This window comes from Peromyscus maniculatus, chromosome 9 (genome assembly GCF_049852395.1).
Source record: "Peromyscus maniculatus bairdii isolate BWxNUB_F1_BW_parent chromosome 9, HU_Pman_BW_mat_3.1, whole genome shotgun sequence".
Classification (NCBI taxonomy): Eukaryota; Metazoa; Chordata; class Mammalia; order Rodentia; family Cricetidae; genus Peromyscus; species Peromyscus maniculatus.
Genome location: NC_134860.1, coordinates 58,597,601 through 58,622,504, shown reverse-complemented (window position 1 = coordinate 58,622,504; position 24,904 = coordinate 58,597,601). Strand labels below are relative to the sequence as shown.

Below are 24,904 nucleotides of genomic sequence, written 5' to 3'. Positions count from 1 at the left end.
AAGGTAATGAGCCCTGAGGTAAAAGGTAGATAAAGAGAAACAGGTTAATTTAAGTTAAAAGAGCTAGCTGGAAATGAGCCTAAGCTAGGCCAAGCATTCACAACTAATAAGTCTCTGTGATATGATTTGGGAGGTAGTTGATGGCATCAAAGAAAAAGCCTGGTACATTTTGATGCCCAACATGGGGCCTGAATTTCCACATAGGGTCTGAAAAAAAATAAAAACAAACAAACAAATAAATAAATAAAAGAAAAACAAACAAACAAACAAACAGAGATGGCTCCTTTAAGAGGCTCTGCCATACTGGTACACTAAGTAGAAACAGCGTGCTGGGTAGGGACACCTGCCACAGCATGGGCACAGGTATCCCAGAGCTGGGGCAACTGAATGCAGCTCCCAGTTTAAAAAAAATGTGGTTGTCAGGGCTGGAGAAATGGCTCAGAGGTTAAGAGCACTGACTGCTCTCCCAAAGGTCCTGAGTTCAATTCCCAGCAACCAACCACATGGTGGCTCACAACCACCTGTAATGAGATCTGGTGCCCTCTTCTGGCCTGCAGGGACACATGCAGGCAGAACACTGTATACATAATAAATAAGTAAATCTTAGAACAAAAAAACCAAAAACGTGGTTGTGTCCCAGGCCTGTGGGTATAGAGCTCATCTCTCATGGACCTGAGGAGCAGGGCAGAAACAGCCACCAGAGCCGCTGATGGAAGGCCTAGCTACTTGCACAAAGCAGATCAGCAGTTTAAAGTTTGGCTTATGCATCAGAGAACACTGCAAGTTCATAGCTGCAGGTACTTAGTAAGGCAGGTTCAGATGGGGAAAAACTCTAAACAGGTTACAGTGTGTTTAAAAATGTGCGTAGGCTAAAGAAAGGAATGAAAACGAATATAGTCATAGAAAAAAGTAAATAGTTTATAAATCACAAAGGCTTTAAAGAAAGAGTAAAGGAATATAAAGGAAAAAAGCCATGTAAAGATGAAAAAAACACAGTCAGTCTGGATCCTGTATGTTGTTGTGTTAACTTTTAACTTTTTGAATACCAATGAGCGAACAACAGCTGCTGAGAGACATGGGATTGTAAGGATTGCTGAATTAAACCAGCCTAAACTTTAAAACGGAAGTAAAAAATGTATCACATTGGGGAAGAAGTTATGCTCTTGTTTCTACAGAAAACAAAAGGCTGTGGATTCCTTCTAGGTTAATAGGGATCAGGTTTAATTGGGGGAGACTTCCTGAAAATCTTGACTACAGACATAAAGAAATAAACCTAGAAAAACTAGGTGACATATATTTGACCTGCTCAAACATAAAACAAACAAACAAAAAAATCATCTTTGGCTGGCTTGTGTACAATGCATAGTCCATACTTGCGTTAATGCAGAAATGTATGTTACCTTTGAAAGTTTGTGTGTTTTCAGAACAAGGGGTCCAGACACCAAAAAAAAACGGGTGACCCAGGTGATCCAGCCTCTCAGAATGCCTCTGTTGCAGTTTCCTCAGAGTTCTGCATCCAGAACCGCTTCAAGGCTGCTGGCTGAGATGGTCCAGCCTCACAGACTATTCTAGCCAGGACTGCTGATAAGCCTTGGGCTTTCCCATTGCACAGAGACTGGACAACAAATGTTATAACTATTTTTCTTAGGACTTGACCATTATATCAATTTTCTCAGGGTTCCCTAAAGATGCCTTCACCCTCAGACAATAGGAAGCAGTCTAGAGAATACAATGCCCATATTCAAGAGGTGGGGTGAGTGGTTTTTGGTTATAGGATGGGTTGTGGATGTTTGTCATCATTTAGGAGGAAATAGGAATATAAAATAAAAAGACAACTATGAAATTCAAATATTTTATATTGGTATAGATTTTGGTATATTGATACAAATGTAAAGTTATTTTTGTTATACTGCATGTATGTTTCTACTCTTGTTTGGGGTATTGTGCTTATGCAGCTCATTTAAAAATGTAATGTATAAGCTGGGTGGCGGTGGTGGCACACACCTTTAATCCCAGCACTTGGGAGGCAGAGCCAGGCGGATCTCCGTGAGTTCAAGGCCAGCCTGACTTACAGAGCGAGATCCAGGACAGGCACCAAAACTACACAGAGAAACCCTGTCTCAGAAAAACCAAAAAAAAAAAAAAAAAAAAAAGAGTAATGTATAATTAAAAACTATAGGTTAGTTCGTCGTCTAATCAAACTTGTAGTCATCATATTAGGTATGTTTTCAAGGTTAAATATATATTTAGATAGATAGATGATCTTCAAACACTTCAAAGACTTACAGAATATGGCATTTAAGATGCTTAATAACCTAAGGCTTTTCATGACAGTAAGACACATCTGCTCCTGGCAGCACCAATTTACTTCAGAGAAGATGATGGGCATCAAAGAACCTCCATATGGAGTTTGCTTTCACTGTGGCAAAATTAGCCATGTGGGCAAAAAACTGCTCTTTTCTTGACTCCTGACAATATGCTATACAAACTGGACAAGCAGGACACAAATAAAAAAGACTGTCAAAGTTTGCCAAAACAAAGCAGGACAGTCCTTCAAAATTCCTGCTTTATAGTAAAGTCTGCCAGACCTTCTGTAGGACACACAGGAAAGCAACTACTGAACTTTGTGAAGACTAGGCAAGACAGTCCTTCAAAAGTCCTGCTTCATAGAAAAGTCTGCCAGATATTCTAGGCCTGTAGGCTGAAGACAGATTCTGCAACGTTGCAAAGGAACCTTGGGTGACTGTCCAGGCAGCTAGTTGTCTGTCATTTCTATAGTTTTGGAAGTGGCTTGCACTTCACTTTCTGTTTACTTGGATAATATTATATCCTTCTGGAACCTTTGATGGAGTTGAAGACTAGATAGTTATAATTGCAGTTTTCCTTAGTTATGATAGAAGGTAAATTAGGTACAGAGCTTTGTGCTCATCAACATCGAATAGATAATAGAGTGATTTCTCTGAATTTGCCAAATGCAAATAGATTGGCTATTGTAAATGTAATTCTTGATAATTAACCTTGTTGTATATAACTTTACTACATTAAAGTTAAAACCCTTCCTTTTTATTTAGACAAAAAGGGGGAAATGTTGTGGAATATTACTTTAGGCAAAAGTGTGTTACATTTGTTTAGGCTGCACTTGTTTAATTATGTAAAGATGTGTTGCTTTTGTTCCACCGTGTCTGCCTAAGGCACCTGATTGGTCTAAAAAAGAGCTGAATGACCAATAGCTAGGGAGAGAGGGGGGGGGGAGGCAGCGCTGGCAGGCAGAGAGAATAAATAGGAGGAGAAATCTAGGCTTGAAGAGAAAATGAAGGCGAAATAGAGGGAGACACCTGGGGCCAGCCAGCCAGGAGAAGCAGTGAAAGTAAGATATACAGAAGGAAAGGTAAAAGGCCTTGAGGCAGAAGGTAGATAAACAGGTTAATTTAAGCTAAAAGACCTAGCCAGAAATGAGCCTAAGTTAGTACCAGTCTCCGTGTCACGATTTGGGAGTTGGTTGGTAGCCCAAAAGAGAAAACCTGGTATGCAGTCACCTATAGCTGGCCAGCATTTTGATGTTGGAGATTCCTCCTCAAACCAAAGACGAGGGAGTTTACTTGACTGGTGGTCCAGTGGTACCAGAATCATACCCCAGGGACGTGAGGAACAGAGGGCACAGGCAGGACTCATCTTGAAGGCCTCTGCTGCTATCAGAGGTATTTCATGCCCCTGCATCCAAACCTGAAATACTCTCCACCGGCCTGTCAATCTGGGTCTGTTCCTTGAGTGTCCCTGGCTTTTCCTCTCCACCCAGTGCTGGGAAAAGAGTCCCTGTGGACATTGCCTCCATACCATCACAAGATCTACAGGAAGGAGATGAAGCCTTCGCCAACCTTACCTTTAGATTTCCCATGTCCAGCCTTCTGAGCATTCAACATGGCGAGTTTCTTTTGATTTTCTGGGATTTCCATTCCTGGATTTGGAAACAGATGTGATCTAACTCAGAACCTTGGAAAACCTTTTCAGAACAAACTATGTACCACATACATCAGTTCTGAGGTGCTCCCTACAGACTAGAGCAAAGAACCCTGAGAGGTGAGAAAAAGGATGGGTGCCAGCAGTGTCACCAGAGGCCTCACAATGACCTCTGAACCCAAGTGTTTTAAAGAGTGATACGAGGTGCTATTGTCATGAGACACAGACCCTTGGTGTCTGAACACAGACACTCCCAGGTCAATGTCCACACGGGAGTCACTCTAACTGCAGGGTTAAAGCATGATGCTCTGGGAAGAGAGCCCAAGGCAAAGAGGCCCAGGGCTGCTGCTCACATGTGCCCAGAGCTCTGTGGGTCGGGATTCTCCTTGCCTGAAGCCTCGGATTGGAACTCTGCACCCTGGCTCTGCACCGGGGACAGAAATGCTATTCACATAGGGTGGCCCGACGATGTGAAAATGAGCTGTACCAGGAAAATGGGCAGAGACAAACAGCAGAGGAGCAGCTGGGGCTGGGGCTACTGCTTCTCCTGAGGTGAGAGGTGGGACACAGAAGTGGGAGGTGAGGAGCCATGCTCCACTGTGGCAGAGCCACACTACCTCTGTAGCTTGAGGTGACCCTGGTCTCTATTTTGAACCTACCCTCTACCTTGATTGGCGCTGCTTCCCTGGCTTTATGCAGTCACACACCCAATGTCTGTCTGACTGGCAGAGTCTCCTTCCCACCCCATACCCAGATACAGAGATTGGTGTCGTGTTCCAGGCAGAGTGGAGGACCTATCCTCACTGGGCTCCAGCCACAGGAGTCTACAGAACAAAGGACACACACAAGCTGAAGAATGGAATTGAAAGTGATTAGGGTGCCTGTGGTCATCATGAACCCTCAGGGAAAGAAGCGCAAGCCTTCCGACTCAGGTCCTTCTAGCCACACCAGACAGTGTGGGGACTCCATCATTTCCCATTTAGCAACTACCTGCACACTTCTGAGAAGGATTTCGTGACAAGCCTGTTGCAACAGCGTCTGATGGTCAGCAGCCAATGCGCGGCAGCTACGGGTTCCGGTTTTCTTGAGTCTAAAGGACAGCCACACGGAGTCGCAGGTCCCACCTGTGAGGTTGGGAGCTGCCCTACCCGTGAGGTTGGGAGCTGCATGCCCTCACTCTGGTCTGAGCTCTGGAAGTCTCACAAGAAATTCTTACTTTTAATGGCAAGATAGTCTGAGGTATTTCTTTTTTTTTTTTTTTTTTGGTTTTTCGAGACAGGGTTTCTCTGTGTAGTTTTGAGCCTTCCCTGGAACTCACTTGGTAGCCCAGGCTGGCCTCGAACTCACAGAGATCCGCCTGGCTCTGCCTCCCGAGGGCTGGGATTAAAGGCGTGCGCCACCACCGCCCGGCAGTCTGAGGTATTTCTAAGTGCTCTCATCATAGGACCCCAGGACACTTTCTATTTCCAACAGCAGAATCTATGGCCAAGTCGGAAGCTGATGGCTTGACAGAGGAGACCTAGGGACTCTTGGCTCAGTAAGAGCAGGGCAATACTTGCCCAGATATATGATCCTTGAGATCTGGGCACCACAGCCACTTCTCACCCATCTTCTCCCTGTGCACCCCTCGTCTCTGGGCACCACAGCTCACATTTGACAGTGTGTGCTCACAATCCCAATCCCCGTGGGTGGCTCTGGAACTTGGGCATAGTGACTGTGAGTGCTGTGCGGGTTAATGCCAAATGGCAGCTTCCTTTTCCCAAGATTACGCAATAAAAAGGTCGGCAGAAGTTGGGATGACAAACCAAAGTACAGGTTAAGTTCCCCTTATCTGAAATGTGCGGAACCAGAGCATTTTCACATAGACAATGCATAAGGTATCTTAGTGCTGAGACCGAAGTCTAACGAAGTCTAAACACAGGATTCAGTTGTTTCACAGATACCTTCTACACAGCCTGAAAGTAATTCCAGACTGTACTTTTTGGGCATCTGCATTTTCACTGGGTCCCTCACATGATGTTAAGTTATGGGATTTTCCACATTGACACTCAGAGAGATTGTGATTTGGGGATCACAGATGCTCAATCTGTACACGTATACGACCGGGTATCAGAAGCATGAGCTCACTCTGATATGTGGAACAGGTTCTCTGGATGCCACAGACGGGAAAAAGCGGAGGAGGAACTGGAATTGACCCAGGCAGAGAGGCGAACTTACAGTGCTTTGCAACAGTGCTGATAAAGCAAGGGGAAGTCTTGGCAATCTTCTGGCATTTCTGGGCTAGGAAGATGAGTGCTCAGGAGTGTACAAAGAGTGCATGGTGTACAAGTATGAAGTCCTGAGTTCAAATCCCCTGTGCTCATGTAAAAAGCTGGTGGACTCATGTGTGCACCTGCAATCCCAATGCTGTGGGGAGTGGAGACAGGAGGATTGCCGGGTCTTGCCGGCTGCCAGCCCAGCTCCGGTTTAGTAAGCACATTGCAAGTGAAAAAGACAGAGAGTGACACAGGAGGTCACTAGATGTCCTCTTCTGACCTCCACCAGCTCTCCAGGAACAAATACACCACACACATCCCCACAGCCAGCATCAATAAATAAGGAAGTGAAGAAAATAGAGAGGGGCTGGAGAGATAGCTCAGAGGTTAAGAGCACTGCTTGTTCTTCCAGAGGTCCTGAGTTCAATTCCCAGCAACCACATGTCAGCTTATAAACACCTGTAATGAGATCTGGTGCCCTCTTCTGGCCTGCAGGCATACGTGCAGACAGAACACTGTATATGTAATAAATTAAAAAATCTTTAAAAAGAAATAAAGAGAATCATCTGATGTGTCTACTGGTTGGGTGAGGGTCTACCGGTTGGGTGAGGGGGGGGTGCCACCACCATATGGTCAGTCCCTGGGACCACACCAAGCTGGGCCATCTGTAAAGTGTGAATAAAGGTAATAAGCACACCCTAAGGGGTTAGGGGCCATCTGTAAAGTGTGAATAGTGGTAAAAAGGACACCCTAGGGGTTTAGGGGCTATCTGTAAAGTGTGAATAAAGGTAACAAGCACACCCTAGGGGGTTAAGGGCCATCTGTAAAATGTGAACAATGGTAAAAAGGACACCCTAGGGGGTTAGGGGCTGTCTGTAAAGTGTGAATAAAGGTAACAAGCACACCCTAGGAGATTAGGGGCCATCTCTACCCCGCATGCCTGCAGCCCCATCCACAGATTTGGTTCTTGAGGGAGCGGCTGAGCAGAAGAGGCCAGTGGTGGAGGAGGCTGAGGGGACTCACCCATCTGCTGGTCCTCCTGCACCCGCTGCCTCTCGTCTGCGCAGGCCTGCAGCCACCTGGCCTTGTCTTCTTGCTTTCTGGCACAAAACAGATGCACCTCATCTGTGGTTTTGCTGACCAACTTGAAGGCGTTGCGCATGCTGAGGTTCCAGTCCTTGTCCCGCCCGTCCTCCACATCCACGAGCTCCACCTCGTCCATGTCCATGCGGCCCTTGTAGTAGAGCATGTCCCTGCGTAGCATGTCCTTCTTACAGGACACCAGCTGGTGGTCGAATAGGAAGAAGATCCGCTGCTGGCTCTTGCCCTGCCTGGTGATTTTGGTCAGCTCCCCCGAATGAATCAGCTCGGAGCTTCGGTCTAGAATGTCCAGGCCCTAAGAGAACGCAATTACACTGTGAGTTTTCTTTTATTCTTTTTTTTTTTTTTTTTTTGGTTTTTTCGAGACAGGATTTCTCTGTGTAGCTTTGTTATTCTTTTTTTAAAAGATTTTTTTTTTTTTTTATGTATTACGTATACAGTGTTCTGCCTGCATGTACACCAGCAGGCCAGAAGAGGGCACCAGATCTCATTACAGATGGTTGTGAGTCACCATGTGGTTGCTGGGAATTTGAACTCAGGACCTCTGGAAGAACAACCAGTGCTCTTAACTGCTGAGCCATCTCTCCAGCCCCTACTGTGAGTTTTCAAGACCAAACTGTTTCCAGTAAGAGAGACACAGAAGGGGCCTCTGATACCGTCTTTCTAGAATATTCCAGTTCCCTAAGACCAGGCATTACTGTCCAACACACAGGCAGGTAGGGCTTCTAAGGCCATTCAGATCCTGACTTCCTGGGTCCCTTGTCCTGAAATACCTCTTTGCTGCTCTTTATTTCCTATCTCTGTTACTTGAAGTTGTCTTCCTGATCTATTTAAAAAAAAAAAAAAAACATGCTACAGTAGTGGAATCCCACAACATCTGTAGTGGGAGCTAATGAAGACTGATTTGTCAGAATAAGGGAGAAGCAGAGGTTTCGCTGACGGGGACATGGTATGACTGACTTGTAGGGCTCCCGAGTCAGGTGTATACCCACTCCCTGGAGGGGCAAGCTTAGGGTCCTGGGAATAAAAGGCCAGGCTGCCAGTGAGCAACCAATGTGAGGGGTAGCTGATAGGAGATTGGTAATTACTGCGGCCCCTCAGCATGAGATTTGTCCTCAGTAAATTCTAATGAAATGATCTAATGTTTGATTATTTCCAATGTTAGATCACAGCATTCTAAATGTTAGAACCTAAGGTTGGAAAGAAAAACTCCCCTACATCTTGAGTGGATGATGCCAACATCACCCTAACAAATTTGGTATGAAGCTGGCCTTCAGTTAAATTTTTTCCATTTTCCTTTAATCCCAATAGATACACAGCATGTTTTGGAGGCAAAAGTGCTTGACTCCAAAATATTTCTTCTATTTCCTTTCCTGGAGCAATTCTGTGCCCCAGATTCTTCACTTAAAAAACAAGGGCTCAGACAGTGATGGCGGAGGTATGTTCAGGGCTCCCAAGGAAGAGCATTTCTCTTCAGCTGTCCCTGCTCTCATTAACTTCAGCCCATTTCTTTCCTTCTCACCCCACACCTTCTCAGGCCAGGAAAACCAGTTCTGACCAGCTGGTGGATGTGGGTGAACCTTACCTGGTTCAGCAGCAATCTGAATGGCAGCACCAGCTTGTTCTGAACTACTGTGGTTCAGTGCAGGTGTCCAGCACAGACTACGCAGCCTGATGGATTCCTGGGGTGGAATCCAGCTCTGCCACTCTCTAGCTATGCGGCCTTGGACAAGGTACTTAAACCTTTCAGGTCCTTTCCTCTATCCCCTGGGTTAAATAAGTGCCTACTTCTAAGGATTATTGAGAGGATCCACTGAGTTCACCAATGTAATTAGTGGTGAACACAATAGAGGCAATGCAAACAGTGTGTGTGTGTGTGTGTGTGTGTGTGTGTGTGTGTGTGTGTGTGTGTGTAAGTATACCCATTGGGCCATTACTATGGGCCCTATCAAGTAGGGTTATTTGTACTATTACATAACAATCATGTAGCCTAAAAAGTAATATTTTCCTCCTTAACTTAATGATAAAAGGTAATCTACTTAGATCATACAGGATTCAAATGTGTCACCATGACTCAAGTCCCCATGCTCCTCCCACTGTGTTCTATGACTGTGGGAACTGTGCCCTTGCTTTGGTGTAGCTGGCTCTCCATGTCAGGGGGACCAGGCGCTAAGCAATATATTAATGACTTTTAATAAATTTTTTTTAAACTGGGTGGTAGTGGTGCAACACCTTTAATCCCAGCATCCAGAAGGCAGAGGCAGGAGAATTCTATGAGTTTGAGGCCAGCCTGATCTACAGAGTTCTAGGACAGCCAGGGCTACAGAGAGAAAATCCTGTCTTGAAACCCAATCCCTGCCCCGCCCCCCCCCCCAAAAAAAAAGAAAAAGAAAAGAAAACAACAAACAAACAAAAAACCGAATTGATTGTCTTTATTTATTTTGTGTATGTGCACAAGTATATGTGTGTGGGTGTGTCAGTTCCCATGTGGAGGTTGGAGGACAACTTGTAGGGTTCGGTTCTCTCCTTCTACTATGTGGGCCCTGGGGATTAAGCTCATGTTTTTTGTCACTTTGACTCTCTAGTCTATCTCACCTACTCAGACTCTATTTCTCTGTAGGCACTGTATAAAAGCAAGAGAATTGACTTGGACACTCATCCAAATTCCTCCAAATGCACAGACCGTTATCAGGTACATCTACCTCTAAAGCCAGAACATCCAGAACACAGAATGCTGTCACTGGGGCCAAGGTGCAGGAGCCACGAGCCACACTGTGCATGTCTGAGTGCCACTCACCTCCCAGCCTACGATGGACACCTGCCAGCGGGCAATCTTGTCAATGCTCTCCAGCTTGCGCTTGCGTTCATTGATCAAGCAGGCCACATTCTTCATGGCCTCATAAGCTGCCTTGATATTGTTGTAATCGCTGCAAAACAGGAAGTTCATCCTGTGAGGCATGCAACTCACAAGCGAGGACTGACAAAATAATGCGCTCTGTCCCTGGTTTGTATGCTAATAGTCTAGACAAGGCGTTGAGCAAGAGCCATTGTTCCCGATGAATAGACCACAGTCTGCACAGGTTAAGTGAGCTGAGAGGACACGATTCACAATTCTTCTGGAATAAGAATGTTGTCATTCATTTCCCAGAAATCACCATGAATGAAAGTAAATGCCACAGAAACCAACTCTGAATTATTTTCGTTAGTACAGAGAACTGTCTTCATTTCGGCTTTGATTTCAACACAACCAGTTCTGCTATGTAAAGCTGTTTAAAAACCCTAGCTGTTGTGAGAGTAACCACCTGCATGAAGTCTCAGCTTCTCCTTGATTAGGAAGGGACGTGAGAGACCATGAGTAATAAAGTATGATGGTCTTCCAGTAGCCCCCCAGCCCATGCCTCTAAAACTGTTAAGCTCTGAAAACCCTAAAATCAAAATCCTCATTTGCAAGGAGGCCAGGACACAGTGTGTCTAGTGTAAGAAAGCGTTACACTCAGGTTTTGCTCAGCAGAAGTGGTGTGGGGATGTAAAAACCAGTAACCTGGTTTACAGGCTGGATTGCTTGGGCTCAGGTTAGGACACAGCTGGGAGCCTGCTGGACTGAGTTAGAATCCTCCTGAACAGCCTTGAGAACAGAAGCTCTGAACAGAACACAGGAGAACTGGACTCCTGGGAAGTCTGCAGGATTGTCCACAGAGCAGGTCCTGCCCTCAGAGAGAGGCCTGTTCTCGGGGCAGAGCAGACAAAACAAACATGCTGTGAAACTGCCCAAGACTTGGGAGGCCCCCAAAGAAATGGGATGATGCTTTTGCTAAAAGCCCCCTGAAAACAGTGTAATCTAAGGGGCTTTGTTGTTGCTTTTTTCTAGAATCTTTTCTCCCCCATTCTACTTTAATGAAAAAACAAAGAGTCCTGATGTCCTTCTCTTTTGAACATTTCCAAAGCTGGTTCCGGTGGTGCACACTTGTCATCCCAGCACATGAAAAGCTAGGTCAGGAGGATGGAGAGCTTGAGGTTAGCCTGGGCTACATAATGAGTCCTGTCCTGAAACACACACACACACACACACACACACACACACACACACACACACACACACACACACACACAAACTGGAACAAGTGTGATAGTTAATGCCTATCTAGCACTCAGGGATATAGGCAGGAGGATTTCTGCAAGTTCAGAGCCAGCCAGGATCACCTTAACAGTACCTTGCCTCAAAAACAAACAAACAAACAAACAAACAAACAGTTTGGAAAATAATCAAAATCTGCAAATGCTCATAGGAAAAAAAATGTCCTCCAAAGAGAAAAATCAGGCAGCCGAAATGGTTCAGTGAGTGGAGGTATTTGCTGTGCAAGCCTGTGACTTGAGTTCAGTCCCTGGAACCCAGGTAAAGAGGGAAGGGGAGAACTGACTCCCCAGAGTTGCCCTCTGACCTCCACATGTGTGCTGTGGCATGCAGGTCGCACCCCTATGATAAAATAGTAAGAACATTTTAAAGGGTGAAGCCCCCTCTTACGGAGTGTGTGTGGTGGTCACAGCTGCCCACCTTGGAAAGCATTACGCTGCCACTCCATGTTTCCAGAAGGCTTTGCTTCGCTTCTCAGCTCTCTTATTTATTTTCCCCAAGTCACGACTACCATGCCTTTCATTTGTTATTTTTTAGAGAAGCTCTACAAATTGAGGTTCTCCTGACTTCCTTCTTTTTCTCTACTAAGCTCTTCTGATCTCCATATCTGAGACAGAAAGATCCTACACAGTTGTCTTTCTCTTTTATCCATTTCAATAAGCCTCTTCCTCCTTATTCCTTTGGTGTACCCTGACTAGGTCTGTTCAGTAGCCTACCCACTTCTACCTTTTGATCCTAACCCTGTCTCTGCCCGGGAGCTCAGCAAGGACAGAGGTGAGGCACTTTCCAAGCTCTCCAGGCAGAGATCCTACCCCTTATCCAGATTCGGGACATCTTCCTACATTCCTCTATCCAGTTTCACTTCATTAGATTCCAGTTACCCATTGTCAACTGCATTAGACATGAAACGGAAAACCCCAGAAATAATTCACAAGTTGAAATTACGATAATATACTGTTGGAATTGTTCTTTTAGTAGTTACTGTTAATCTCTTATAGTATCTTATTCGTAAATTTATCTTCTTTTTGAGACAGAACTGTACTCTGTAGTTCAGGCTATCCTAAAACTCTCTATGTAGCCCAGGTTGATCTTGAACCAAGAGCAATCCTCCTGCTTTAGTTTCTCAAAGTGATGGAATTATAGGAGTGAGCCACGATGACCAGCTCTTTTATCTTTTTATAGGTGTGTATGCATCAGAAAAGCACTGTGTGTACACATACACACACATATATACATGTAGAGACGCAGTTCTGTCCATAGTTTCAGGAATTCCCTGGGATCTAAAAGCAGATCGCCTAGGAATAAAGTGGACCACTATAGTCCTAGCTGTCTCTTTCTTTTAAAAATTAAAAACTGATTTACTACTAAATAACTACAAAAGGATATTCACATAATATTTTAAATTATACCAGATAATAACTAAGAGAAAATCCTTGTGCAGACAGGTGTGATGTGCTTGCCTATAACCCTAGCACCCAGGAAACAGACAGGATCATGATGAACTTGGGCTATATTTCAAGACCCATCTCAAAAACCCAAATGCAAAACTAAATCAACAGTAAGAACAACAAAACCAGCCCTCACCAAATCTCCATGTACTCACAAACCAGCTTCAGCATTCTTTTGTTTTTCTATTTCTGGATGTCACAGAGTGTCTTCCCATACCTTGTTACAGTGATAAACACCGCAAACTTCTGAGACCCTCTTCCACGAAGTTCAGTGGCAAAGTAGCAATGCTACCACACCAGCACCAGCACCAGCTGTTCCTGCCACTCCAGAAGCACCAGGCTGGCTGCTGCTCAGTCTCGTGGTCCCTGGGCGGCCCTCGGCTTACCTGTGCTCCTGGGTGGTGTACTTGAGCAGCTCGGCCAGCTGCAGCGGGTATTTACAGATCTTCTGCACCGGTGTGAGGAGGAAGCCATCCAAGGCGATGTCAATCATCTGTTGGAGCAGGCGGCAGGCCTCAAAGAAGTGCCGGTACCTGCTCTGCTTCATGAGGTTGGACAGCTCCACACATGCACCTGGGTGGTTGTTGCAGTACTCGGAGTAGATGGCAAAGCCCTCTTGCTGGAAGGGAAGGCAGTCTCATCAGTCAGCGGCTCTGAGCCATCTCTGAGGATAGTCCTGGAGAAGAGGGAGGGCAGGCCAAGGCCCCAGGGGCCATCCATGCTTGGCAGTGGCTTTCATGGCTGGTCAGTAGGCAGACCATTTATGGGTGGTGGATAACTGGGTTCTCTTTAAGGGTGGGTAGAGGGATGGGAGACCATACCACCTGTGCTCACTCAGCTCTAGCCTGCAGCGAGTGGGGAGAAGCGATGCTCTGAGGCCTGGCTCTCCATCCTGGCCCCCTTCCTTCCAACTCTGGCTTGGAGGTACCATGTGCTGCCGGCACACGGCCTAACCCTTGGGCCTGGCTTCTCCAACTGAAAGGCCCCTGCCTACTTCCCTTCCCGCAGACTTCTCATTCTGAGGTGCAGCCACACTGCTGCCCCTTCGGGCTGCCTGCTCTCCCAGGCTCGGGGCTACCCTCTCTCCTCTGCCCATTGTCCCTCAAGACTGGGTGGACACTGCTTCCAAAGCCCTGTGTCACGGGGTTCAAGTCCCCATCCCTGGCCACACCACCTTTCCTCCAGCTTCAGCTGCGGGGCCATGCACTCACAACTGCCCTTCCTTCCTGCTTCCTCCTCCCGCCATGCAGGCTTGGCCGAGCTTAAATGCAGCAGGTCTCCCACCAACCCAACACCCACCCCCTGCGATTGATGTCCCTACCCCCACCAACTCTGTGACGCAGGTGCTGGAGACCACTGCTCTTTCTTTGCTGGCACAACCAGCCTGGCCAGGCTCCCCTTGAAAATACCCCTTCTAGCAAGTCTTCCTTTTCTTGGCTTCTGGGCCATCACCCGGCAGAGCTGACCTTGGCGGTGAGAGCGGTAAGACCCTCCTGTAATGGAAGCCACTCACCTGCCCGCTCTTGCCCTGCCTTGGCTCACCTCCAAAGCCTCCCCACTGAGCTCCTTTCTCACCCACAGGCCTAGGCTGCTCTGGCCGCACAGGACTTCAGGGTTTCAAGGATGCTTGGGTACCCAGGGACCCATTCCTGCCTGCTTTCCTATGGAACCACCATGCTCAGCAGTTGGAGGCCCAGCCACCCCTCCAGCTCTAGCCCCCTGCCGCTAGAAAACCTCGGGGTCCAGCACCCAGGAAGTGAGGGGATATGGCTACCACGGTTAGCACCACTTGCACTATTCCCCAAAATCTTTCACTGCAGTTACAGTCGAGCTAAATAGTAAGAACCAACAACTCAGGTCACCAGAGGAAACGCTGAGATTGTGTTACCATCTGCCTAGGAGCATGTGACCTTGGATCACTCACTCTCTGGGGAAGAAAAAAAAAATCCTGTCTACCTAAAGGCGGCCCGTGAGCCAACGGAAGAAACCTCTGGGGTGTTTTTGGTGGAGGCATCTTTCTATGCTATTGTCTGACGGGATGTGATCAAGGGAGGGCCAGTGACGTACGTGCTGAAGAAAGCAGGATCCTATTTCACTTAAGTGAGGTTCCTCTTTGTTGTACTGTTTCTCAAGGTCTTTCAGAAACTTTCTTTGGAATTTGTAAATGTCTTCAATGTTTCCAAAAATAGTGGCTAGCTGCGCAACCGTGAACATTCCCGTATGCTTACGACACTGTCGGATATAGCCCTGCAAAAGACAAAAGCAAACCGTTTTATTTGTTCAGAGATATTTGAACAATGCAGTTTGTTGTTGTTTCTGTTTGTGGTTTGGCCCAGTGCCATGGTCTTGGGCTGAATTTTATTTTATTTTATTTTTAGGATAGGATCTCACTATGTAGCTCAGGCTCATCTCAAACTTGCAATCCTACTGACATAAACTCCTGTGTGATGGGATGACAGAGATGTGGCACTATTCCCAAGCCGGAGTAGATTTTAATTAGAGAAAATTATTTTTATCTCTGAGGGGCCCTGATGAGACAATCATACGTCTACAACTACAATTCACCATAAATATTTTGAAAACAAAACCAAAGTGAAGAGTTTCATATGGCTGGATTTCAAGCTTCCAGAAGTGAGTTTCAAATGGCAGAGTTTAAAAATTCACATTGCCAGCTGGGCGGTGGTGGCGCACGCCTTTAACCCCAGCACTTGGGAGGCAGAGCCAGGTGGATCTCTGTGAGTTCGAGGCCAACTTGGTCTACAGAGCAAGATCCAGGACAGCCACTAAAACTACACAGAGAAACCCTGTCTCGAAAAAAAAAAAAAAAAAATTCACATTGCCACTGTGTGTGCTATGTGTATGCCCATTCATGTTTGTGGGGGTACATGTACGTTCATAATTGTATGACAGTCAGAGGACAACCTTTTTGTTTGAGACAAAGTCCTTACTAGCCTGGAACTCTCCAAGTAGACTAGGCTGGCTGATCCAAGAGCCCTGGGGAGCCACCTGTCTCTTCCTACCCACAGTTGGGATTACAGATGTGAGCCCATGCCTGGCTTCATATTGCCTCATTTTCTAGATTCTAATTTTCCAGGCCACGGAGGTGGGGGACGTCAGTGTATGAAGGCTTGCTGTCAAGCTTTGATAACCTTAGCCAATGTGTGGTTTTGATCTATTAAATCACAGCAAAGATCCAAGAACATCCACACCAAGGACTCCATCATCACCTGATTTCATTATATAGCACGAGCCCTTACTTCTTTAATCTGAGTCCTTCCAAGAGGGATAACTACTTCTTCTCTGTGCACATCATCAGGGCCGTGCTCTGGCTTGGGACAGTTAGTGGCACAGGATGGAAAGGCCACAAATGCACATAACCTCCAGAGTAGCATCACATGCTTAAACAGAATAAACAGACCATTTAGTAACTATAAACCACTGCCTTCTTCACGTGCGTGGTGAGACATTGTGCCTGAGTGTGTGGGAAGGCTTGTCCATTCAGGTACCTATGACTGCAATCACCTCTCCACTTTTTTTTTTTTTTTGAGATAGGACCTCTCACTAAACCTGGGGCTCACAGTTTGGGCTAGACTGGTTGGCCAGAGAGGCCCTGGGATCTGCCCATCTCTGCCTCCCTGTACGGGTCAGAGACACATGCTGCCACACCCAGCTTTTTATGTGGATGCGCAGGATCCAAACTCAGGTCCTCCTGCGTGTACAGCAAGTGCTGCACCCCAAGCCCTAAATCACTCTATTCTTGTCTGAATCTTAAGAGAATACAACACTGTGATGATTCAGAGTCCACGCTCAGGAGCACACTGTCCGCCAACCCTGCTTCTTAACTTCAAGGCCTCCATTTCCTCATCTGCAATGGGCAGCTAAGAGGATATTGTGCCCAGGGAGACTGCTGTGAGTTGCTGAGCCGGGTAATGGGGCAGTCCATGGTGGGTGCTTGGCAACGCTTAGCCGGAAACTGTGACTTTTCCGAAACGCCACTCTGAAGACACTTCTTTCACCACACACTTCTGCAGATGAGAGGTGAGCAGCAGCAGGCTATGCAGCTGGTTCATCCATGATGGACCAGGCTGTCCTGACTTGAGCTTGTCTCTAGCCCTGAGTGATGTCAGCTGAATGAGCAGTGCTGACGTCATCAGAGCGACACAGCTCACCTGATCCAGAAACTGAAAACCAGCTTGGAGGAAGCAGCCTTCCCGTCTGGCATCTACTAATGGTCAGTTCCCTGAAACCAGGACGAGACTCCTGAGTAACAGCTGGACACGGTGGCCAGTGCCCATAATCCCAGGAATCCCTACACAGTCACACTCTGTCTCCCCGACTCCTCCCCTAGAAAGAATGTACCAATCATTGAAAAGACCATGGCCACATCACCGACGTTGACGTTGGGGCCACATTCTGTGTAGAAATGACTCGGCACCTTGCCTGAGAATCTGAGGGGACGCATGGGGTTGGAGGAGGTGGCAACCTCCGACTGCCACTTACCTCACAGATGTCCTTGAGGTGCTTGATGTACACGCGCTCAGTGTTCATGATCTCCTGGATGACGTTGGTGCGCATCTGCTGCTGGCTCTCAGGGTGCTTGTGGCGGGCCTTGCTGGTGTCCTCATCCTGCTCTTCCCCATGGGAGCTGCGACAGCTCTCCGGCAACTCCTCCTGATTGACTCGAAGCTGCAGGCCACACACAGGAGGCAGGCGGCTTACAGAAGAGATAGCCGTAGCAGAGGCAAGGCAAACACCTCCCTGGCTTCTGCTCTCTGTGCCGAGCCATCAAGTCATGGTGCCCCGGGGCAGTAGCAACGTCAAGTTTCGTTAAGATTCTCACTATTGCCACCTTATTTCTTACAGCTCTGGCTTATGCGTGGTATTAAACACAATGACAGAAGAACCGGGCCCGGGTGAAGACTGAGATCTGTCTCAAACTCTTGTGCGGTCCCCCTCCCACCAACACCCCTGGAAAACACAGAGGGCCACGCTTACCCTAACAAAGCTTGCAGGGAACCAGGCCTCTTTATCTTCATTCCGGCCCCACCACCAGTCCTTGTTAGAGGCTTCCAGGACCTGGATGACATCCCCAGCCTTGAAGCCCAGTTCCTGGTCATCCATGGTCACATGGTCCCACAGTGCTTCTGCACAGACCACGCTGCCATCACTGATGAGCTGGAATGGAGACGGGAGAGCATGCTTAGCCATCCAGCAAGGCGGGCAGACCGAAAGGAGCCTCACGTCAGGTGTGCCTAACATTCTCAGGGCCACCTGACATCTTCTACTCTCTGTCTGGAGAGACTCCAGGTAAACTGGTTACATGAAATCAACAGAGGAAAACAGAATCAGTAGGTGTATGTGACCTGCTCTGAAAGGGACACTCAGATCAACCTTAAAAAGACGTCTATACGTGCTGGGTGTGGTGGCACCTGTGTGTGATCCCAGCATGTGGGAGTTTGAGGCAGGACAATCACAAGTCCAAGGCTAGTGTGGGTCATTACAGCAAGACTGTCTCAGAAAACAGATATATGGGACCCCTTGACTGACAATGGGGTCACATCATGATAAGCCAGTCAAACAATACATGTGCTTACTACACCTGGTCACCATACGTCAGTGCATAGCCTTCTGTAGTGTAGCCCAGAACACTCCCACAAGCCCCTCATCTCAGAGGAAATACCTCCCATACCAAGTGCTGAGAATCGCCTAAGTCACTGAGCACTGTATTGAAAGGGAAAGAGAGAACAAAATGATTGTCCTAAATTCAGGGTAGTAGGAAAACAACACCCGACTGGAAATGTGAAACACATGGTTAACTCTAGCTCTGCCATTTGCTAGCAAATGAGTTCATTTTTTTCTCTGGAGTGTTGGGAATAGAACTCAGAGCCTTGTGCACTCTATGACTGAACTATCTTGCCCTTATGTAAGTAAGATAGGGAGGGTCTCCATAAGCTGTCCAGGGAGGCCTTGAACTTTCGAGCTTCCTGCCTCAGTTTTGAGAGTAGTTGGCATCACAAGCACACAACACCAGGCCCAGTCCTGACCTCAGGGTGTTGGTTAAAATGCAGACAAGTGTTTTCCATTTACCTCGGAGAGCAGCTGTGAGAATCACCTGACATAACTGGGCCCATCTAAAAAGCTGAAAAGCCAGCCCTGAAGATCAGCAGCCCCTCACTTTAGTGTTTATGGGATGACTCAGTAGCGTGCAAAGCTGTTACTGACAGTCACATCCCTGGACAATGACAGAAGCTCTGTTGAAAACCAGCTAGCCAGAGCTGCAGACTTCAGGAGATGCTAAGAACTAATCAGCCTTAAGAATCAATCAAACATTTGGTACACGTGGGATGCCAGTACCTCGTTGATGGCCAGCTGTTCCCCGCCTGGCTGCAGGTACCGAGGGTTGGCTTGGCAGAGTTCTTCATAGCTGAAGTCTTCCTCACTACCATTGTCATCCACTAAGGCCGAAGATTCTGCACCTCCATCTGAAGAGACTGCAGGGGAAAAACCAGGGAAGATGTGTTTTAAAGGATGCAGACATTTAAATGATGCTCACACCTGTGACCTCGGCAGAGGCAGAGGTAGGGGGACCAAAGCAAATCTGAGGACACAGTGAGTTCCAGACCAACCAGGGTTACAGAGCAAGATACAGCCAACAACAACCCATTTATAGGGCAAAACAAGTGGCCAACGGTATCGTTCCTCAAGGAAAATGGTCATTTTCTCTCACCTAGAGTAGGAACGTGTTAGGAAATCCCCACTGAAACTCTAGCCCTGAGGTGGCAGCTGGTGCCAAGAACAGCTGGAGTCCAGTGTCCCAGCATCTTTGAAGATATTGCCGACAAGTATTTTGTGAGTCAAGGGAGAGGGAATTACTTGTGGTGTAGTGGGAAATCCACTCCAGAGCGGATATAAAGAATACAGATAACAGCCAAGTATGAGGGTTCATAGCTGTGATTCCTGAACCTGGGCAGAGGCAAGAGGATCACTACAGCTTAGGGGCCAACCTAAGTTACTGAGTGAGACCTTGTTTAAAACAAAAAGGAACAGGAACATAATAACGTTCTCAAGCAATATGTTGAAGTAAAGAGCATGAGAATTTCATCACTCTTGAAACACACTCTTCTGCGGCCCATGAGGGAACAGGACAACCAAGGCCAGAGGTGTCCACGGGGTCAGAGTGGGCTGTTCTTCCTCCCAGTTCACCCACCCACAAGGGATGGTGCTCACTATCAGAACTGTAAACCGTGGGCATCTTCACCAAGACAATAGAAAGGAAGTTTCACAGATGGAGGCGGTACCCAGAGCCAGTGAGGTCATGGATGCTGGAGGAGAACCCACACCCTCCCCTTGGCTAAGCCAGCATAAGTCCTAACTACACACTAAACATTTGCCTTACACCCACAGGGAAGTGTAGTCTTCAACCCTCAGCAAGGAAACTTCTCTTTGCAACAGACAGAGACCAATATAGAAAAGCACAGCCAAGAGAAATACAGAGTTGTAGAGCCCGGTCCCAGAGGTCATGATCTACAAAACATTCCTGCAACTAAGACTCAGGGGACTTGTGGATAGGGGCAGAAAGACTGTAAGAGCCAGAGGATCAGGGAGTTTGCTGTGAGATTGTGTCTCCTAGTAATAACCAAAGATACCAAGATGACCATCTAAAATAAGCAGAAAGGGACAAAAACAGTAGATATGTCACCATGGACAGAAGGAGGAACCCATGAGGTCTCAGCCCTACACAAAGAACTACAGGCAACTGAGGATTGCTGAGAGCGGGAGACAGTCTGCCCCAGGGAAGGGCTCACCAACGGGTTATCCAATGCAAAATGGCCAGTACAAAGTAACATCATACAGACCGAATAGACTGTAGGTATGTACTTAGGAATGTATGTGTATACATGTACACATGTACATGTAACAATTAATGAAAAAGTCATAAATTGGAAAGTGAGCAAAAAAGGGTATATGGGAGTGTTTGGAGGGAAGGGGAAATGATATCATTATATCATAATATCAAAAAAACCCTTTAAAAATAATTGATAAAAAATAATAAAAAAAGATGGGGTAGCGCTTTGTTTAGAACATCTGGGTACCCAGATGTTCTTTAGGAACAAAGGGCTCCTTTCGCCATTGCTGAGTGCTTGAGACACCTGGCTTAGCCTTCCACTGGTACAGGAGCAGGGACATCTCCATCACCATCTTCTCCAGCAGGAGGTCGGTTGGGTGCTGGGAACATGGAACAAAGCTCATCTGCCCCAAGTGGCCAAGACCAGCAGCTGGTGAGCTGGAGCTTTGGGGAGAGCAAAGGGGGCTCAGTGCTTAGCACTCAAGCTGGAAACTGGCTCACACAGGCAGCAGGGAGGCTTTAAAGAGACAATAATGTCATCGAGAAAGGCTCTTTGGTGGGGCTGTACCACCTCAGTCATGGCATTGAGACAGCCCTTGACCAAGAGCAGATGGCAGCAAAATTGGAAGCATACATCGTACTTGACTCCATGACCAAAGACTCCCTTCATCCAAACCTTCACTTGCAAGGATATCCGTTACTTGCGAACATGGTTGAAAAAAATTAAGTGGAGATTTCCAGAAATAAACAACCCCTATGTCTGACTGCGGGCTTCTATTTAAGGTGCCACAGAGAGACCCATGGCTCAATGCACGCTAGGCAAATACTCTTGATTCCTACTGTATATGTTTGTTATTACTGTTGTATTTCTTTATTATTATGTCAGTCTGAACCTTGTGTCTAGAGTACAAATAAGAAAACATAGTACATGCCAGAGTTGATAGGAGGTTTCATGTTTCCATGGATGTGTCTTCTGTGGCCAGGGGTCCTCTGGATAAGGAGTGAAAGATGAGAATGGGAAGACGACTCCCAGGGAGGACAACAGAAAGCCACAAACACTCTTTCAGTGTGTGGTTTTATGACTACTCTCACTACTTAGCCCAGGCTGGCCTGGAACTCATAGCCTTGGCCAAGGGCTGGATCACAGGCATGGGATACCAACTGGCTGCTTCTTTCTGGGTTTTGAGTTGGGTAGTAAGTTTGTAGTCCAGGGTTCCCTTACATGGCAAGTTTCAGAAAGGTAATTTTGGCAGGCTGCAACGAGGGCAGGTCTGAACGACTCTGCAGCAACAGGAGGGAAGTGGGAGCTGGGGAGAGAAGGGGCTGCGCTGGGGAAAGAGAGAGGAACTGGAGCCCACGGGTGATGCTTGGGAGCAAAGGATGATGAGCTCAACAAGGCTCTGGAAGGACTGGTCAACGGGACATCACAGGAAGAAGCAGCATGGCGTGAAGAAGGCCCCTCTGCAGCAGTCAGCCCACCCTGGGTTGGCCCATCCCGTGAGCCTAAGCTCAACTCAGTTTTTTTCCAGCAGCATCTGACCTGGCTGGGCCTGCTCACAGGCCCATGCTTGCGTGCCTTGTTCCCTGAGGCTGGGGTCCCCTGCCACGTGCAAACCCACTGTGTTGCTTTGGTGACCCCTCTTTCAGAGCCGGCCTGTTAGTTCAGAGGATGTATATCCATCAGTGTTGTCGAGGCCCCGGGTGCTGATGAGTCCAGGAATCTTGGACACGCTGATGTGGTACAGCTGAATGGGAGCTCTGGCCCCCAGTGGCTGCTGGCTTCCTGCAGTGTTAGGTCCCTTCTCCCACCCGAGCCTCGGTTCCCACCTCTGATGGTAACCAGAGAAGCTCTGCCTACCATGTCGTGAGCTGCCTTGGAAGTGCCTCGGGGGTGTGAGTCAAGGTGTTCCTGAACTTGAACCGAAAGCCAAGAGGCACAGGAACACTCTCAGGAGCTCCTACACTGTCCCTGAGTCTGGTGTCTTTCTGACTCCCCAGGGGAAGGGCATGGACAGGGGTAGTCATGGTGTATGTACATGTGTGATGTGAGTCTTCAGCTTCCCCTTCCTTTCAGGGATGCAGGGCGCTCTCTCTCTCTCTCTCTCTCTCTCTCTCTCTCTCTCTCTCTCTCTCTCTCTCTCTCTCTCTGTGTGTGTGTGGTCTTGAGGAAGTTAGACCTCAGCAGTCTGAGAAACACACTCAAGCTCATAGGACAGTGTCTGTTCCCTTGAAGTCTTAACTTCCATCCCCCTTCTGTGGTCACAGGCCTTGCAGGTGCAGAAGGGGAAGGTTGCCTATTACGTGATCTGCGGCACGATCCTGGGGTCTATGTGTGGGATGCTGAGGAAGGAAGCCTTCGGGAAGTAAGAGCAGTTTTTCTGCCTGCCTAAGTCAGCTGTCTCGGGCACCACAGACAGCACTAAAGATAAAAGCCTTTGTGAACTCGAGGTGGGGGGCAGGGAGGCTGCAGCGGAGAGACCTGGTGGGGCTTGCCAGGTTCACAGCTAAAAGGTTCTAACGATCCTGGGTGAGCAGCATATCGACAAACCCTTGATCTGGCCGGGGCCCAGAGCTGCAGGAATCTTTGGATGCCAGCCAGCAGTGACTTGGCCCTGCCCAACACCGCCAGCATTTCTCCTTATCACATTTCAGCTTTGGCTGAGCCAGATTAAAAAAAAATAAAAGAAAGGCATCTGGGCCTCTCAGTCGGAGCAAAACCCTGAAAATGACATTTTCTCCCTCAAAGAACCACTGAACAATGCTGACCAGTGAGAACTCTGCCACCCGATCTGCCTGTTGCTGGGAAAGTCCGTTTTTGTTTTTTTTTTTTTTTTTTTTTTTTCCCTAAGCCAGTAACTATCATCTAGAATCCACAATGGACAGGAGTCTAATATAAAGGATTCACTGGAAAAAGCGCTAGACTTCACAGGAGACAGGGATGCAAAGTGACAAGGACAAATGACCAAATGACCTCTGAACTGCTGCCATAAACGCTCCCAAGAATGAACTGGGTCATGAGACAGATTCGACGCCACAGTGAGCTCTTGCTGCTGAGCACCACAGAAGCAAGGTGGCTTCCATTAGCCCAAGTACACCGACTCAGTCTCCCTACCAGCCCACTGGGGTGGGCGTGGCTAGAGGCAGAAGACATGTGTAGGGAAAGATGCCCAGCACGAGGACGGGATGGCAAACGCTGGCAGTGAGGACCACGCCAACCTCCCTACATCCATCGCTACACAGGTACACAAGTGCACGCCGCAAAGCAGGTACGCTTACGTCAACACTTCCCAGGATGCTGTGCCGGCTTCACTTTCTGGCTAAAGAACCATAGGAAAGGAACCCCTTTCCTGCCATCCAGTCCTGCCATCTATAATGGGAGCAGCTTTCCACGGTTTATAGACTCAAAGGCCATTCACATTCCTCTCCTGCCTTTCACATCCTACCTGGACTCTGCCTTGCCCTCCAAAGGGGACAAGAACCCAGCCAGCTCCCACCTGTCTCCCAGCACTAGCCTGGGTCACCCTAACAGGCTCACTCAGCTACCCCTTGCTGGCCTCCCTGCCTCACCCCACCCACTGCCTGTTTCAGGCAGCGATGACATCACTCCTAATTCAAACTGTATCTCTGCACATGAGCCACAGGGGAGAGTCAAAGCCCCGAGATTGACCACATACACCCACACCATGTCACCCTGGTTCTGATGGCATCCTGATCCCCTTGACCTCCTCCATATGACATCCCTCCTCGGACAAGACTCCTGCTTCTTGACCATCCCATTTAAAAACCGAATCTTCAGGAAGAGGCAAGAAGATTGCCACAAGGTCAAGGGCAATCTGAGCTGAGTATGGAGACCCTGTCACAGTTAATCAAGCAGTATAAATAACTAAATGCATTCTGAAATGAAACTGGGGGCTGGCAAGATGGCTCCGTGGTCAAGACACCCACAGCCAGGCCTGAGGACCTGATTCTATCCCTAGGACTCACAAGGTGGAAAGAGAGAGCTGACTCTCACTGGTTGTCCCCTGATTTCCAGATGCACATGCATAAACAATAAATAAAATGATTAAAAGAAAACTGTACAGAAGTGCAGAATATTCTTTCACTGGGTGCCGTGTGGTGGGACCTCGATGGCCCATATCTTCTCCCTCCCACTCCAGGGCAGCAC

At 47.6% G+C, this 24,904-nt stretch overlaps 1 protein-coding gene across 9 annotated transcripts in view; it reads right to left on the bottom strand.

The window, feature by feature from the left end:
* Spata13 (spermatogenesis associated 13) overlaps positions 1 to 24,904 on the bottom strand; it is a 142,031-nt gene that overhangs the window by 4,963 nt on the left and 112,164 nt on the right. For all 9 annotated transcript variants that reach the window (XM_016004923.3, XM_016004922.3, XM_042284970.2 and 6 more), the window contains 8 exons: positions 19,248 to 19,384; positions 17,889 to 18,068; positions 17,394 to 17,579; positions 14,961 to 15,140; positions 13,280 to 13,512; positions 10,111 to 10,240; positions 7,236 to 7,608; positions 3,881 to 3,955 (listed from right to left, as the gene is read on the bottom strand). In XM_016004923.3, coding sequence (XP_015860409.3) covers positions 3,881 to 3,955; positions 7,236 to 7,608; positions 10,111 to 10,240; positions 13,280 to 13,512; positions 14,961 to 15,140; positions 17,394 to 17,579; positions 17,889 to 18,068; positions 19,248 to 19,384 — 1,494 coding nt within the window. The remainder of the gene's footprint in view (positions 1 to 3,880; positions 3,956 to 7,235; positions 7,609 to 10,110; positions 10,241 to 13,279; positions 13,513 to 14,960; positions 15,141 to 17,393; positions 17,580 to 17,888; positions 18,069 to 19,247; positions 19,385 to 24,904) is intronic.